The sequence below is a fragment of the Pistacia vera genome, unplaced genomic scaffold, assembly GCF_008641045.1.
Source record: "Pistacia vera cultivar Batoury unplaced genomic scaffold, PisVer_v2 Contig188, whole genome shotgun sequence".
Taxonomy (NCBI): domain Eukaryota; kingdom Viridiplantae; phylum Streptophyta; class Magnoliopsida; order Sapindales; family Anacardiaceae; genus Pistacia; species Pistacia vera.
Window position 1 is genome coordinate 505,808 of NW_022195981.1, and position 16,980 is coordinate 522,787.

General features: G+C 36.4%; 3 protein-coding genes across 4 annotated transcripts; all 3 read left to right on the plus strand.

Moving 5' to 3' along the window:
• The first annotated feature begins 341 nt into the window (after positions 1 to 341).
• Positions 342 to 14,689, plus strand: LOC116126934 (UDP-glycosyltransferase 83A1-like). Its single transcript, XM_031412605.1, has 3 exons — positions 342 to 913; positions 1,252 to 2,126; positions 14,523 to 14,689. The coding sequence occupies exons 1-3, from the start codon at positions 430 to 432 to the stop codon at positions 14,526 to 14,528; spliced, it is 1,365 nt and encodes a 454-aa protein (XP_031268465.1). The 5' UTR covers positions 342 to 429; the 3' UTR covers positions 14,529 to 14,689.
• Positions 8,444 to 10,642, plus strand: LOC116126935 (UDP-glycosyltransferase 83A1-like). The gene is made up of 2 exons (XM_031412606.1): positions 8,444 to 8,950; positions 9,524 to 10,642. The coding sequence occupies exons 1-2, from the start codon at positions 8,467 to 8,469 to the stop codon at positions 10,402 to 10,404; spliced, it is 1,365 nt and encodes a 454-aa protein (XP_031268466.1). The 5' UTR covers positions 8,444 to 8,466; the 3' UTR covers positions 10,405 to 10,642.
• Positions 11,790 to 13,544, plus strand: LOC116126937 (UDP-glycosyltransferase 83A1-like). 2 transcript variants are annotated; one of them, XR_004127560.1, is made up of 3 exons: positions 11,790 to 12,331; positions 12,550 to 12,701; positions 12,881 to 13,544. XR_004127560.1 is itself a non-coding variant. In XM_031412608.1 (2 exons), the coding sequence occupies exons 1-2, from the start codon at positions 11,848 to 11,850 to the stop codon at positions 12,561 to 12,563; spliced, it is 498 nt and encodes a 165-aa protein (XP_031268468.1). In that variant the 5' UTR covers positions 11,790 to 11,847; the 3' UTR covers positions 12,564 to 12,871. The 2 variants fall into 2 exon arrangements, 1 of the variants encoding a protein (XP_031268468.1); XM_031412608.1 differs by lacking the exon at positions 12,881 to 13,544 and having other exon boundaries at positions 12,550 to 12,871.
• Positions 14,690 to 16,980: the final 2,291 nt, after the last annotated feature.

Here is a 16,980-nt window from a genome sequence, read left to right on the forward strand (position 1 = left end):
TCACGTTAACTCGCTGCGTCAGTATCCTCGTACTCTTTATTTTATTAGTGATGGTACAATGTTCACAAAATGAAAAAAAGAAACATCACTTGGAAGAACCCATAAAAGAAGAATACTACGATAGCAAACAATATGCAAGACACTTCACATGTTTGGACTTTGTGTCAAAGTTCATCCTTTGTCTTCATTCCTGATATTTTAAATGCTTGAATTATCATTTATCTCCATGTCTTTTTTTGCAAGTTGTAATAATAAATTCCCATGTGAAGCAGGATTTTTCTTTTAATAAACTCCTAGCTTGATTCCAAGGATCGGGCCCACGTGAAAGCCACTATGAAGCTACAAATTATTGAGTAAATGCTCCGGCAAGCTGCCCTATAACTATAATAGAGCAAAGTATTCTTGAATCTCCAGAAAAGAAAGAACCAAATGGGAAATCCACATGTTTTGGCTATACCTTTTCCAGCACAAGGCCATGTAATTCCTTTAATGGAGCTGTCTCAATGCTTAGTGAAACACGGCATTAGAATTACATTTGTAAACCCAGATGATAAACATAAGCAGCTAATGGATGCATTGGCAATGAAGGATGGTGTAGGGAATCAGATTCAACTTGTTTCGGTTCCACTAGGACTACATTCTCCAGAGATTTCAGGTCAAGTAACAGAGAAACTTGTTGAAGTAGTCTCAAGGGTTATGCCGAAAAAAGTTGAGGAGCTGATGGAACAGATTAATGCATCAGATGGTGATAAAATCACCTGTGTTCTGGCAGATCCCCTTCTTAAATGGGCCATGGAAATTGCAATGGAGAAAAGAATCAAGCGAGCCGCCTTCTATTGTGCTTCAGCCACACAACTGGTCTTCAGAGCCCGCAACCAAAAGTTGATTGATGACGGAATTATTGATAATGATGGTAAGATCATCTGTCACTTACTCTTGTAAGTTAATAGCAGTATAATTTGATTGGATGCTAATAGATGAAACTTCCTTGATTATTTTCATCCAAGGGAAAATTAATGCATAACTGAATATATAAACAAACAAATGTTTTATAGTTCTAGATCATATGCTGTTAGAGGAATTTCACAAGATGAACTTGGCACAGTAGATCCAGCAACATTAAATTAAGACATCACACAGGATTTGTTAATAAAGCATGTAAATACAAGATGAATATTAGTTTGGAATCAAGGGCAAAGATGTTAACAGCTGATAGAGCCATTCTTGATTGTGATTTGGTTTCCTTTCCAGGAACTCCAAAGAAAGAGATGTTTCAGTTGTCACCAACCATGCCAGTCATGAAAACAGCACACATAGCATTTGTTGGCCTTGGCAACACGAAATTGCAGAAACTCTTCTTTCAAACTTCGGTGAGAAACAGCCAATCATTTGAATTGGCAGAATGGGTGCTTTGCAATTCAACTTATGACCTTGAGCCTGCAGTATTTGAGTTTGATCCAAAGTTCATACCTATAGGCCCACTTTTGGCAAGCAATCGATTGGGAGACACAGCAGGAAGCTTCTGGCAAGAGGACTTAACTTGTTTGAAATGGCTTGATCAACAGCAACCACAGTCAGTCATATATGTTGCATTTGGCAGTACAACTCTTCTTGACAGAACCCAGTTCCAAGAATTAGCCATGGCACTTGAACTCTCCAACAGACCATTCCTTTTGGTGGTGCGTCCTGATATTACAGATAAAATAAATGATGCCTATCAGAAAGGATTTCAAGACAGAATTGCAACTCGAGGGCATATAGTTAGTTGGGCGCCTCAACAGAAGCTTTTGGCACATCCTTCCATTGCCTGCTTCATAAGTCACTGCGGATGGAACTCCACCATGGAAGGTATTAGCAATGGGGTCCCGTTCTTATGTTGGCCTTACTTCGGTGACCAGATGCACAATGAAAACTACATCTGTAACATTTGGAGGATTGGATTGGGGTTAAGCAAAGATGAAAGTGGGATAATTACACGGGAAGAAATCAAAACTAAACTGGAAGAACTCCTGGATAATAGTAAGTATAAAGCAAATGTTTTGGATCTCAAGGAAAGGGTGCTGAATAGCATCAAAGAAGGTGGAAGCTCCTACAATAATTTCAAGAATTTTGTTGAATGGCTGAAGGCAGAAAGAGGTAATTCCAAACTATTAAATATAATATTTTCTTTTTGTTGTAGTAATCTATTATATTAATGATTGTACAATGCTCCAAAATATACAAAGCATCACTTAGAGTACTAATAAATAAAGCATACTAGAAAAGCAAACAGTATGAGAGATACTTCACAAGGTTGATTTTAATGCTTGAATTGTCATTTATCTCCATGTCTTTTTTAGCAAGTTGTAATAATAAATTCCCATGTGAAGGGGTTTTTCTTTTAATAAAGTCCTAGCTTGATTCCAAGGATCGGGCCCACTTGAAAGCCACTATGAGGCTACAAATTATTGAGTAAGTTAAGGCAGATTGCCCTATAACTATAATAGAGCAACAGTAATCTTGAGTCTCCGGAAAGATTGAACCAAATGGAAATTGTTGAGTAAATGATAAGGCAGATTGCCCTATAACTATAATAGAGCAACAGTAATCTTAGTCTCCGGAAAAGATTGAAAAAACATGGAAACCCACATGTTTTGGTTATACCTTTTCCAGCACAAGGCCATGTAATTCCTTTAATGGAGCTGTCTCAATGCTTGGGTGAACCACGGCTCAGAATTACATTTGTAAACACAGATGATAAACATAAGCAGGTTACGGATGCATTGGCAATGAAGGATGGTGTAGGGAATCAATTCATCTTGTATCGGTTCCCACTAGGACTCGAGTCTCCAGAGATTTCAGGTCAATAACAGAGAAACTTGTAGAAGTAGTCTCTGGCTTATGCCAAGAAAAGTTGGAGAGCTGATCGAAAAGATTAATGCATCAGATGGTGATAAGATTACCTGTATTCGGGCAGATCCCATTCTTAAATGGGCCATGGAAATTGCAGTGGAGAAAAGAATCAGCGCCCGCCTTCTATTTGCTTCAGCCACCACAATGGTTAAGATCTGGCATCGAAAAGTTGATTGATGACGAATTATTGATGAAGATGGTAATCATGTGTCACTTTGCAAGTTAATAGCAGTATAATTTGATATGATCCAAGAGTATGAAACTATCATTTTCATCCACAGAAAACTGATGCCATATTGAAAATATATGTTTATAGTTCTAGATCATATGCAGTCATAAGAATTTCCAAGAGATTTGGCACAAATACAGGTAGGTCTGAAAAACTGACAGTTTCTGATTGCTTGACACAGCAGATACACACCATAAATTAGGCATCACACAGGATTTGGTAAAAGCATGTAAAGACAAGGCTTGAATGATATGCTTTAGATTTAATCCAAGAATTTATTATGTTCTGTGTCTTCTTTGAACTTCCAGCTGAATCATAAACATGTAATTCAAACTCAATTAGGATTTATAGCTTTCATCTAGTTGAAGTAGGCTATACAGTCTTTTTCAACCATTCTGCTCGATCCAAGACTGAAAATATGAATATTAGTTTGGACTTGAAACAAGATGTTAACAATTGATAGAGCCATGCTGATGTGATTTGATTTCCTTTCCAGGAACTCCAAAGAAAGAGATGTTTCACAGTTGTCACAACCATGCCGGTCACCATAACAGCACACATAGCATGTACAGACTTAAAGAAAAAAATGCAGAAACTCTTATTTCAAAATTTGGTTAGAAAACAACCGATCATCAGACTACCAGAATGGATGCTTTGCAATTCAACTTATGACCTTGAGCCTGCAACATTTAAGTTTGACAAAAGTGTCCTATAGGCCCACTTTTGGCAACAATCGATTGGGAGACACAGCAGGAAGCTTCTGGCAAGAGGACATAACTTGTTTGAAATGGCTTGATCAACAGCAACCACAGTCAGTCATATATGTTGCATTTGGCATACAACTCTTCTTGACAGAACCCAGTTCCAAGAATTAGGCATGGCACTTGAACTCTCCAACAGACCATCCTCTTGTGGTGCGTCCTGATATTACAGATCAATAAATGATGCTATCAAAGGATTTCAAGACAGAATTGCAACTCGAGGGCATATAGTTAGTTGGCGCCTCAACGAAGGTTTTGGCACATCCTTCCATTGCCTGCTTCATAAGTCCCTGCGGATGGAACTCCACTATGGAAGGTATTAGCAATGGGGTCCCGTTCTTAGTTGGCCTTACTTCGGTGACCAGATGCACAATGAAACTACATCTGTACATTTGAGGATTGATTGGGGTTAAGCAAAGATGAAAGTGGGATAATTACACGGGAAGAATCAAAACTAAACTGGAAGAACTCCTGGATAATAGTAGTATAAAGCAAATTTTTTGGATCTCAAGAAAGTGCTGAATAGCTCAAAGAAGGTGGAAGCTCCTACAATAATTTCAAGATTTTTGTTGAATGGCTGAAGGCATAAATAAGTCATCACACATTGTTCAACCATATTCTTCGTGTTGCGAAAATCTGTAATATCACACGTCTATATTGCTCTACGATTTAACATTTTATTACTGTTTTATTATTTTAGTAATTTTGTTAGGGTTTAGAGTAGACGTGTGCCAACCAAACAAATAAGAAACTGTAGCACAACGCTGGTTATTGCAGCCATTGCTTATTCCGACTCATTGTATGGCAAATATATCAGTGGACTTTTTGTAATGTTAACCAAATTCCATAGAAGGAAGTTATCTTTGTGGTGGTAGATAGATTCACTAATATGCTCACTTCTCGTTCGATTATCACATCCTTATATGGCCATTGGTGTAGCAGATTATCTTTTAATATATCTTTAAGTTACATAGGTTGCCATCTCAATTGTTAGTGCAGGATAAGAGGATCACTAGTGCGTTTTGGCAAGAACTTTCATCGATTACAAGGGACTAAGCTTCAATTAAGTTCTGCATACTATCCCAAACTGATGCCCAGACAGAAGTGGTAAATCGCTGCACTTGAAATTACTTAAGTGCAGGACTGTAACAAACCCAAGCAATGGGCCAAAGGCTCCACTTGCGAATGGTGTATAATACCCTTATCATTCAGCCATTAAGACCACTCCTTATGAAGTATTATATGGGAAGCCACCTTCTTCTCAAATTCATTACTTTAGGTGACTCCTCGATTGCAAAACTTGATCAGGCTAAGGCAGCGGAGATGCGATCGATGATTCAAGTACTGAAAGAAAATTTGCAGCAAGCTCAACATCGAATGAAGCAGCTAGCTTATGACACCATACGGATCGTGAGTTCAAGAGGGAGATAGGGTTTATTTGCGGCTTCGAAGAAATTTAAAATGTGGCACCACAGTATTTGGTCCATTTCAATTTGTTCATGGAGTAGGAAGGTGGCCCTAACTGAATGCCGTCATCTTCACGCATTCATCCGGTTTTCACGTTTCTTTATGAAGAAATATGGGTGATAATGTTGTTGTCTAGAGAATTGTCATCAGTAACTGAAGAAGGATAACTAAACTTGAACCAGTAGCCATTTTGGATTGAAGGATGGTACAACGCAACCACCATGCTATCACTCAAGTTCTCATACAATGATCCAGCTTTTCCCTGATGATGTTACAAGAGAAGATTTGGGAATGATTCCAAAATCATTTCCCTTTTCCACCTTGAGGACAAGCTTGATTTCAGGCAGGGAGAAATTATAGGAACCTGCTTAATTGGGGGATCTTACATAACATCAAGGGAGAGATCAGGCGAATGAATGAGAATGATAATCAGATTCATCTTGTGTCTGTTTCACTACTAGAGTCGTCGGAGATTACGTCAGCAGCGCCCTATCCTCTCTCGCACAGTCGCACTACCACTGTCAAGACAGCAAGCATCAATTCCGCGCTGCGCTCTCCATGACAACGGTAAAGTCTATTTCACACTGGCGCTGTTTAGCAGCGACAGTGTGTATTTCGCGCTAGTGCTGTCATGACAGTAACAGAGTATTTACGTGCTGGCACTGTCGCCACAGCGACAGGGTTGATTAGCCGCTGGCCCTGTCATGACAGTTACAGAATAATTATCTGCTGGCACTGTTAAGACAGAGACAGTGATTATTTTTTGTGCTGGAACTGTCCTGGCAGTTACAGTGTTAAATACTTGCTGGTACTGTTAACGAGCGACAGTGTCAATTTGTGACTCTGGGCACTGTCATGACAGTTACAGCGTCAATTGTTACTGGCACTGTCACCACAGCGACAGCGTCGATTGACGCTGGCCCTGTGATGACAGTTACAGCGTTATTACGACAGCGCAGTGTCTGTCATGACAGTTACAGTGTTAATGCGTACTGGCACTGTAAAGATATCGATAATGTTCTCATTTTAAGGTATTTATGCAAGATATAGGTTGGCCAATAACTTGTCATGAATGATTAGGCGTACTTACCGTCTGCTTTTATAGTAGTATATAATTAAAAATTATTCAATTATTTTGTTTTTTTTTGTTTTTAAATACAAAATCATTAATTAAATTTTTGTATTTAGTTTAAAAATCAAATCTTTTATTCTTTTTCTATCAATAATTAGATAAATTATCTAATATTTCTTGTGATATTGTTGAACGTAATAAAATTTTTAACTTTTTTGAAAAACTTCTAAAACTATAATAAGAAGAATAGTTATAGTATTCGTAAGTTATCCATGCCTTTGAAAAAGAATTCCTCTTTTTTATATATCTAGTATTGTATTTAATTTTCACGTTTAATTTCTATTAAACTTTTAATTCTAAATATAAATCTAAACCATCAATATCAAAGAACATGTCGTATTTTAAAAAATTTCAAGATTTAAATTTTTTTAAATACCTCAAATTAATCATCAACAATTTTAACTTTTCTATATTATAGAAACTAAATTATCTTATATATTTCAAATTATTGAAACCAACTTTGAAGTGAGGAAATGACATGATCAACTAAATATGTGAAATAATTTTTCTAAAAAGATCTTCAACTAACAATTTTATCTTTTCGTTTTCATTCTCATCAAATTGTTTTTTTTCTCTTATTGTATTTTTTCACAAATTTTGATTTTATATTCATTTGCTTTGCAATTCTTTAATAGAAATCATAGAAAATGTAAACCCCATTTTTCTTATTTTCAAAAAATAAAACAAGACCTTTCAATTGATATTACACAACAATGTCCATATTTTTATATTGTAAATATTTACTAAGCATATTAACAGAAATACATTCATACTAAACATGCTGAATAAAATTCAAAATTTTCAATCTTATATGTTACGAAAGAAATAAGCTCACTTTTTGTTTATAATAAATTTAGGTTTTTTGGCTTTTTTTTTAAGGCCCTTGGGCAGCTTGAATAAGAATTATAACATTATTTTTATTTTTGTAATATATTAAAAAAAAATTGGTCATTTTCGACCTTATTTTTATGGGCCGCATGCCTCACTACCTACCTCTTGGGCCGCCCGTCTTGATGATCTGGGTCATGATACTGAGACTTGATGGGTTTGTAAAAATCTGGACGATGAAGGTATTCGTATTCCCCCCCGCAAGTAGGTGAGCTGGTCAACGGTGACTGATACTGTGAACTGAAACGGCCGTACAGTTAGCTGGGGCAAAAGGTTCTGGGCATCCTCCCATTTGCTGCTTCATATCATAAATAATAAAGAATCCCTTCACAAGTTCATTTTTCTGGATTCACTAAATTTATCTCCATGTCTTTAGCAAATCTAAGAATGAAATGACCATTGAACAACGATTTAGTTACAAAAAACTCCTTGCTAGTGCCAGGTCGCCGTCCATATGTAGCCAATATGAAACTACAAAGACTATGAGTATTTTCTAGCAGTTTGTGCTGATGTGGCATTGATTTAAGTTTGTAATTTCATTTGGGATATGTTGTGCTTATCTCGACACTTTCATTTTGCTCTCTGGATTGTTCTCTTCTTGTTACAAAGAGAGAAGTTGTTTAGGGAATCATTAAGTGGAGCCTTGGTATTCGCAGGATGAGATCAACGATGGTGATGAGTTTCTTTGAGCTGATTTTATTCCTTTTTTCCTCTTGTATAAATTCTGATTATTCTATGTATTTTTGGTGCGTGAGAGGTGTGAGAACACTGGGAGCAATCTAGGTGATTTACAGAGGGGAGTTGTCACTGGGTGGTGTAAAACTGACTCCACAACTCTGTAAGATTTCTCTTCATAGTGTATGTTTCTATACTGCCTGAAGAGTGGATGTAGGTAATCAATCTGATTACCGAACCACTAAAATCTGTGTGTATGCTCTTTATTGTTTATGCTTTTATTTTTCTTTATATCTCTATCTTGCTTGAATGTTTGGTTCTTTAGAACTTAGATTTTCTAAATTGGACAATCTGTTTGATCAACAGACCCTAATAATATACTTCAGCAGTATTCTTGAATTGTGAAGAAAAGAGAGAACCAAATGGGAAATCCTCATGTATTGGTTATACCTTTTCCGGCACAAGGCCATGTACTTCCTTTAATGGAGCTATCTCAATGCTTAGTGAATCATGGCATCAGAGTCACATTTGTAAACACACAAGAGAATCATAAAAGAGTTATGGATGCATTAGTGATGAAGGATGGTATGGGGGATCAGTTTCATCTTGTTTCGATTCCACTGGTACAGGAGTCTTCTGAGAATACAGGTCAATTAGCAGAGAAGCTTGTTGAAGCAATCCTCTGGCTAATGCCAAAAAAAGTTGAGGAGCTGATTGAACAGATTAATGCATCAGATAGTGATAAGATCACTTGTGTTCTGGCAGATCCAGTTCTCAACTGGGCCATGGAAATTGCAGCGAAGAAGGGAATTAGGCGAGCCGTCTTCTATTGTGCAGCAGCCACACAGCTTGTCTTAAGATCTAGAATCCAAAAGTTGATTGATGATGGAATTGTTGATGATGATGGTAAGATCATTTATCACTAAGTCTGGCAAGTTAAGAGTAGTATAATTTGATATTATGCTAATAAATGAAACTTATTTAATCATTTTTATCCAAGTGAGAAAAAACTAATGCATACCTGCACATATAGACACACCCAAGTTAGATATTTCCACATCAGTATGCAGTGATAGGAATGTCAAAAAAGATTACGCACTAATTCAAAGTTTTCTTGAAAAACTGATAGTTGTGCTTAATGAAAACAGATAGATTTTGATTGTTGAGGTATCACACTTGATTTCTCAATAGAGCAAGTAAGAACAGGGAAAGTAGACTAGATCCAAAAGAGATGTTTTGCATAATAATTCAAGGTGTTTGTAATATTTTTCTGTATCTTGTGTGAACTTCCAGCTGAATTATGAGCAATTTAAAGTAAAACGGTTTCCATCTAGTTGAAGTCAGCTACATGTGTCTTTTCAATCGTATCACTCTATTCGAGAACTAACAAGATATATACTTGTTTGGACCTAAGGCAAAGATGTTAAAAGGGGATAGCTTCATGGTTTATTTTGATGTTGATTTTAATTTCCTTTCCAGGAATTCCAAAGAAAGAAATGTTTCAGTTGTCATCAACCATGCCTGTCATGAGCACAGCTCACATAGGATTTCTCTGGCTTGGCACATCGAAAATGCAGAGACTGTTTTTTGAAAACACTGTTAAAAACAACCCATCAATACAATTGGCAGAGTGGGTGCTTTGCAATTCAACTCATGACCTTGAGCCTGCAGCTTTTAACACTGATCCAAAGTTCAAACAAATTGGTCCACTTTTAGCAAGAAACCGATTTGGAGACTCGGCAGGGAGCTTCTGGCCAGAAGACTTAACTTGTCTGAAATGGCTTGATCAACAACCAGCACAGTCAGTCGTATATATTGCATTTGGCAGTACAACTATTTTTGACCAAACTCAGTTCCAAGAATTGGCTATGGGACTTGAACTCTCCAACAGACCATTCCTTTGGGTTGTGCGTTCTGATATTGCAGCGAAAATAAATGATGCCTATCTGAAAGGATTACAAGACAGAATCGCGCCTCGAGGGCATATAGTTAGTTGGGCGCCTCAACAGAAGGTTCTGGCACATCCTTCCATTGCTTGCTTCATAAGCCACTGTGGATGGAACTCCACCATGGAAGGCATAAGCAATGGGGTCCCGTTCTTGTGTTGGCCTTACTTTGCAGATCAGAAACACAATGAGAATTACATTTGTAATGTTTGGAATGTTGGATTGGGGTTCAGCAAAGATGAAAGTGGAATAATTACAAGAGAAGAAATCAAAAGTAAACTGGAGGAACTGCTAGATAATGGCAAGTATAAAGGTAATGCTTTGGATCTCAAGGAAAGTTTGATGAATAACATCAAAGAAGGTGGTTGCTCCTACAATAATTTCAAGAATTTTGTGGAATGGCTCAAGACATAAGTAAGGTCTTCCGAAATCGTTAAAACTTCATTATATAAGATTCTGGGTATCAGTTGTTTCTATAAAGTTTTTATTTGTCATGTAGTTCAGGAGTGCTCAATACTTGTTCAAGAAATTATGATACTTGGACTATGAGGAAGAACGGTATCTTCGCTTTGGATAAACCTACCCGTTTCTACTTGTTTTTGAAGAACATTTATATCTCTAATCAGATAATGTGAAATTTCGACATCTTTTTTCGCCTTATTGTAAGAAACTTTGATTGTTAGGTATGTTACAATTCTACTCCTATATTTCTTCAGGGAAAAAGCCTACCTGATCTTGGTTATTGTGATGGATGGTATATGTCCCTCAAACAGAGGTTTCAAGTTACTTTTCTATTGGTTTCAGGCATAGAAAGTTAAATCCTGTTCTGACCTTACTTTGATGACGCCATTATTTCAACTGAGCTTCATTTGTTAAACTATGAAAGTCCAACTAGCTGAACTCACTTTTTTTTTTTTTAATAAATATTTTAATGAGTAATAATTTTTTTTTTGAAATTAAAATGAATGTTTAAAAATTACCGAATTGTCAATCCACACATATCGTGTTTTGGAGCTTGAAATAGCAGCTGATTGAAGCTGGAAGAAGTAGGCGATTAGAGCTGAAAACAATGCAGTTTAAGTCGGCCCTTTTTGTTAACTGCAGCAATCAATGCAACTGCATTTTATGTTTGTTGGAGTTGTCGACCACTTCAGTATTAATGGGTCACGCAGACGCATTTGGAAGTGTTACTGCCCGGTTAGTGGTCAGAGTCTCTGCTCCCCGATGAGCGGGTGGCATGCAAGGGGCAGTGCCCTCGGCCCGTAGGTGGTTTGGGCCTTTTCCATGAAGAATCGCTAAAAGATTTCTTTAAATTATTAATTTTTTATTGAGTTTGAGCTTAAGAATAGTTGTAATACTAGGTTTAGTCTTTCAAACCTAGTATATAAATATATTTTCTCTTGTAACGGGTGATAGCAAACAATAAGGTAAACTACATTCATTGCAAAAGAGAGAAGTGAGGTAGTATAACAATAATATTGACTTAATTGAACGTAGCATGTTAAGTGTTAATTGGGTGAACCAATGTAAAATTGCGTGTATTTCTTTTTTCTTTTTATTGTTTGTGGATTGTATGTTTATTGTTATTTTGGTTTTCATTACTCTCTATACGTTTAGTATTTAGTTACAATTGTGTGGTGCTGATGTAATCCTTACAAAAATCACTGTAAAATTAGGTGTAATAGTTGATAATTTGATGTAAACCTTTTGTATATATTTTAGTTTTAAAGTAATGAAAAGTGTGAGAAAACACATGGCTCTTCAGCAATTTTTCTTTGCTGTTCAACTTCTTCTTTCCTTTACATCCCAGCTAAAACCAACAGACATCAATTTCAAGAAAGGAAAGTGAAGAACGAAATGGGAAATCCTTGTGTTTTGGTTATACCTTTTCCAGCACAAGGCCATGTAATTCCTTTAATGGAGCTATCTCAATGGTTGGTGAAACACGGCATCAGAATTACATTTGTAAACACAGATGACAAACATAAGCATGTTACGGATGCATTGGCAATGAAGGATGGTGTAGGGAATCAGATTCACCTTGTTTCGGTTCCACAAGGACCGGAGTTTCCAGAGATTTCAGGTCAATTAACAGAGAAACTTGTTGAAGTAGTCTCATGTCTTAGGCCAAGAAAAGTTGGAGAGCTGATTGAAAAGATTAATGCATCAGATGGTGATAAGATCACATGTATTCTCTCAGATCCCATTCTTAAATGGGCCATGGAAATTGCGGTGGAGAAAAGAATCAAGCCAGCCGCCTTCTATTGTGCTTCAGCCACACAAATGCTCTTAAGATCTGGCATCCAAAAGTTGATTGATGATGGAATTGTTGATGAAGATGGTAAGATCATCTGTCACTTTTGTAAGTTAGTAGCAGTATAATTTGATATGATGCCAAGAGATGAAACTTAACATTTTCATCTAACGGAAAACTGATGCTTAATTGAATATATATTGCAGTTCTAGATCATATGCAATTATAGGAATTTCACAAGAGATTTGGCACAAATACAGGGTACGTCTGAAAAACTGACGGTTTCCGAGTGCCTGACACAGCAGATACAGCACCATAAAATTAAGGCATCACACAGGATTTGGTCATAAAGCATGTAAAGACAAGGGATTGAATGATTATGCCTCAGATTATAATCCAAAGGGTTTATTGTTATGTTCTGTGTCTTCTTTGAACTTCCAGCTGAATCATAAACAATGTAAGTCAAACTCAATTAAGGATTTATAGTTTTCATCTAGTTGAAGTAGGCTATACAAGTCTTTTTCAACCATTCTACTCGATCCAATGACCGAAAAGATGAATGTTAGTTTGGACTTGAAGCAACGATGTTAATAATTGATAGAGCCATGCTTGATTGTGATTTGATTTCCTTTCCAGGAACTCCAAAGAAAGAGATGTTTCGGTTGTCACCAACCATGCCGGTCATGAAAACAGCACACATAGCATCTATCGGACTTGGCAAGACAAAAATGTAGAGACTCTTCTTTCAAAATTCAGTTAGAAACAACCGATCATCAGAACTAGCAGAATGGGTGCTTTGCAATTCAACTTATGACCTTGAGCCTGCAACATTTAAGTTTGATCCAAAAGTATTACCTATAGGCCCACTTTTGGCGAGCAACCGATTTGGAGATGCAGCAGGAAGCTTCTAGAAAGAGGACTTAATTTGTTTGAAATGGCTTGATCAACAGCAACCACAGTCGGTCTTATATTTTTCCTTTGGCAGTATAACTATTTTTGACAAAACCCAGTTCCAAGAATTAGCTATGGGACTTCAACTCTCCAACAGACCATTCCTTTGGGTCGTGCGCCCTGATATCACAGATAAAATAAATGATGCCTATCCGGAAGTATTTACAAACAGAGTAGTGAGTCGAGGGCATATAGTTAGTTGGGCGCCTCAACATAAGGTTTTGGCACATCCTTCCATTGCTTGCTTCATAAGCCACTGTGGATGGAACTCCACCATTGAAGCTATAAGCAATGGTGTCCTGTTCTTGTGTTGGCCTTACTTTACAGACCAGATGCACAATGAGAATTACATTTGTATTGTTTGAAAGGTAGGATTGGAGTTAAGCAAAGACGATAGTGGGATAATTACACGGGAAGAATTTGTTGGAATGTGAACACTTTTTGGTAATTAAAAAAAAAAAAAAGAAAAAACGCAAGAAAAAAGAAAATGCAAACAAGAAGAAAAATGAATTTAAGTTTTAGGTAAATTTATAGTTTAGGAATTTGTAATTATGAATAATTGTTTTCCTTTTCTTTTTCTATTGTGAGATATATTAGGAGAGAAGAATTGATTTAAGACTTTATTTAAATTAAAATAGAAGAATGATTTAAATTAGATGAGTTTTATTAAGAATATAAATATGAATCCTAGTAGAATAAGAATGTCATATTTTACTTATAAATAGGAGAGTTAAAACCAATTCAAAATTATGAGAGAGAAAAGTAAAGAAAGAGTATTTTCCCAATACCTTGAGGTGTCCTTACATCAAAACCCCTTGTATTATCCTTACATTAAAACCCCTTGTATTATCCTTACATCAAAACCCTTTGTATTCAAGGTTATGTGAGAATACAAAGGGTTTTGATGTAAGGATACCACAGGGTATCAGGAAAATACCGTAGGGGTATTAAACATTATAGAAACATGATGTCCGCCTAAGTAAAGGTACTAGATTGATGGTGTGATGAAACATTTGTATCGTATTATATCAGTATAATGAAAACCCTCTCATCTGTGGATGTAGATGAGTTATACTGAACCACGTAAAATATCGTGTGCCTTTTGTGTGTTGTTATTGCTGTTCTTTATTTATATATATATATATATATATATATATATGTTTTACTCTTTCGATTTTTAACAGAATTCAAAACTAAACTGGAAGAACTGCTGGGTAATGGTAAGCATAAAGCAAATGTTTTGGATCTCAAGGAAAGGGTGCTGAATAGCATCAAAGAAGTTGGAAGCTCCTATAATAATTTCAAGAATTTTGTTGAATGGCTGAAGGCATAAATAAGGTCATCACACATTGTTCAACCATATTCTTCGTGTTGCGAAAATCTATGATGAATAATGTTTCCTTGCAGTGAATAGAACCGGTGTTATGGCTGAAGGAACTAGATCTCAAGAAGCCAAGCGCATTTTAGAGGTTTCAAGTTACTTTTCTATTGGTCTCAGGCATATAAGTTTAAACTACTTAACGGGTACCTTACCTATTCTGGCCTTACTTTGATGACGCCGTTATCTCAACAGATCTTCATTTGTTAAACTATGAAAAGTCCAGCTAGCTCAACTCACTCTTTTTTTTATAATATTTTAATGAGTAATAGTGAGAAAAAAGAGAAGAGCAGAGGCAGAGAGAGACAATGAATATTAAGCTTGACTGGAAGATGCTTTTCATTATTGTAAACAATTAATTTATACACATTTACATAACAATCAGGAAACTTCCTGATCAATTTACAAAACTTGGTGGGCAAGAATATAATGAGAGAATGACGCCTCTTGGTCAATTTACAAAACTTAGTGGGCAAGAATAGTAATGAGAGAATGACGCTTCCTGGTCAATTTACAAAACTTGGTGGACAAGAATAGTAATGAGAGATGACAGCACAACAATCATAACCACAAATATCAATTTGTTAGAGAGCTGTAGGATGGAGACACGTCATCAGTGTTGTCTCCCTGGTGTCTTGCAATCGGTCTACTGTGCATCTTCTTCACAGTTAATAAAATAATTTTTTTTGAAATTAAAATGAATGTTTGTAATTACTGAATTCTCAATCCACATGTATCATGTTTGTAGAGAGGACATCCATGTCAGGACACGCTTTGTAGTTTTCACTAACTATATGTTTATATCTGTCGGCGTCATTACAATATCATAAAGTAACTTTCATAATGGGTAGGCACAATTGAAATATCCCACGTGAATCAGGAGGTTTGAAGCATTAGATATGATGAAAGCAAACAATTAGATACTAATAATTAATGCAAAGTCAAAAGAAAATATGGAAACGTAATACTCTCTTCAAATTTTGTTTGTTTTGTTTTTTTTTTTTTTTTTTTTTTTTAAGCCTAATGATCTTAATATGATGAAATCAATTTCAAGAAAGAAAAGTGAAGAACGAATGGAAATCCACATGTTTTGGTTATACCTTGTCCACGCAGGGTCATGTGTCCTTTAATGGAGCTTTCACAATGCTTAGTCAAACATGGAATCAGAATTACGTTTGTGAATACAGACAATAAAATCGTGAATGTGCCATCAACAAAGAATGGTGAAAACAATCAAATTCATCTTGTTTCGGTTTTTGTAGGACTGGATTCTCCAGAACCTGAGAAGTTGGTTGAAGAGTATTAAAGTTTATGCCAGGAAAGTTGAGGAGCTCATTGAAAATATTGATTTATCGAACAGTGATAAGATCACTTGTGTTCTAACAGATGACTTACATAGCTGGCCCATGGAAATTGCAGTGCAAAGGAATCAGGGAGCTGTCTTCTATCCTTCAGCAGCCACACAATTGGTCTTCGGATCTAACTCCAGAAGTTGATAGATGATGGAGTTATCAATAATGATGGTAAGATCACTTCACAAACTCTTGCAAGCAATACACTAGTATTGGTCATTCTTGAGAACAATATTCGGTGATAACAGTTTAGATTTAGGAACAATCCCAATTTTCAGTCTTCAACTCAATTTTTTTCTATCTATATATATCAGGAGTCTTGGTTCAAAAATTTTGCAACATAAATTCAGTTGTTTGGCCTTGAAGAACTATAAGCAGAACTAGGAGTTACCAAAGATGTTACAGTTGAATGTTTTCTGCTATGCTTAATTCATTTGATATTTTCTTTTGCAGGAACAACAAAGAAACAAGTGTTTCAGTTGTCACCAACCATGCCTACCTATACAGACCATTTGTGGTGGACCAGCTATAAGAACACGAAATTGACAAAAATGGTATTTGATAATATGGTTAGATGCAACAGATCAAGAAAATTGGCAGACAGATACTCTGCAATTCAACTTATGACCTGGAAGCGGCAGCATTTGACATGAATCCAATATATACCAATAGGCCCACTTTGGCAAGCAGCAGATGTGAAGACACAGGAGGAAGCTTCTGGCAAGAAGACTTCAATTGTTTCAAATGGCTTGACCAACAGCAACCACAATCAGTGATATACATTGCATTGGCAGTTCAACTACTTGATCGAACACGTTCATGAATTGGCCTTGGGACTTGAACTCTCCAACAGACCATTCCTCTGGGTGTGCGTCCTAATATTATTGTGACATGAGTGATGCCTACCCGAAGGATTCTTAGATAGAGTGGCTAGTCGTGGGCATATAGTTAGTTGGCACCCTCAACAGAAATTCTTGCGCATACTTCCATTTCTTGCTTCTTAAGCCACTGTGGCTGGAACTCCACTATGGAAGGTGTAAGCAATGGATTACCTT

Excerpts from the sequence above, each read along its gene's own strand:
- LOC116126934 (XM_031412605.1), top strand. The coding sequence starts at position 430 with ATGGGAAATCCACATGTTTTGGCTATACCTTTTCCAGCACAAGGCCAT. Across the intron at positions 914-1,251 it reads CGGAATTATTGATAATGATG|GAACTCCAAAGAAAGAGATG; the intron begins GTAAGATCATCT and ends TTTCCTTTCCAG.
- LOC116126937 (XM_031412608.1), top strand. The coding sequence starts at position 11,848 with ATGGGAAATCCTTGTGTTTTGGTTATACCTTTTCCAGCACAAGGCCAT.
- LOC116126935 (XM_031412606.1), top strand. The coding sequence starts at position 8,467 with ATGGGAAATCCTCATGTATTGGTTATACCTTTTCCGGCACAAGGCCAT. Across the intron at positions 8,951-9,523 it reads TGGAATTGTTGATGATGATG|GAATTCCAAAGAAAGAAATG; the intron begins GTAAGATCATTT and ends TTTCCTTTCCAG.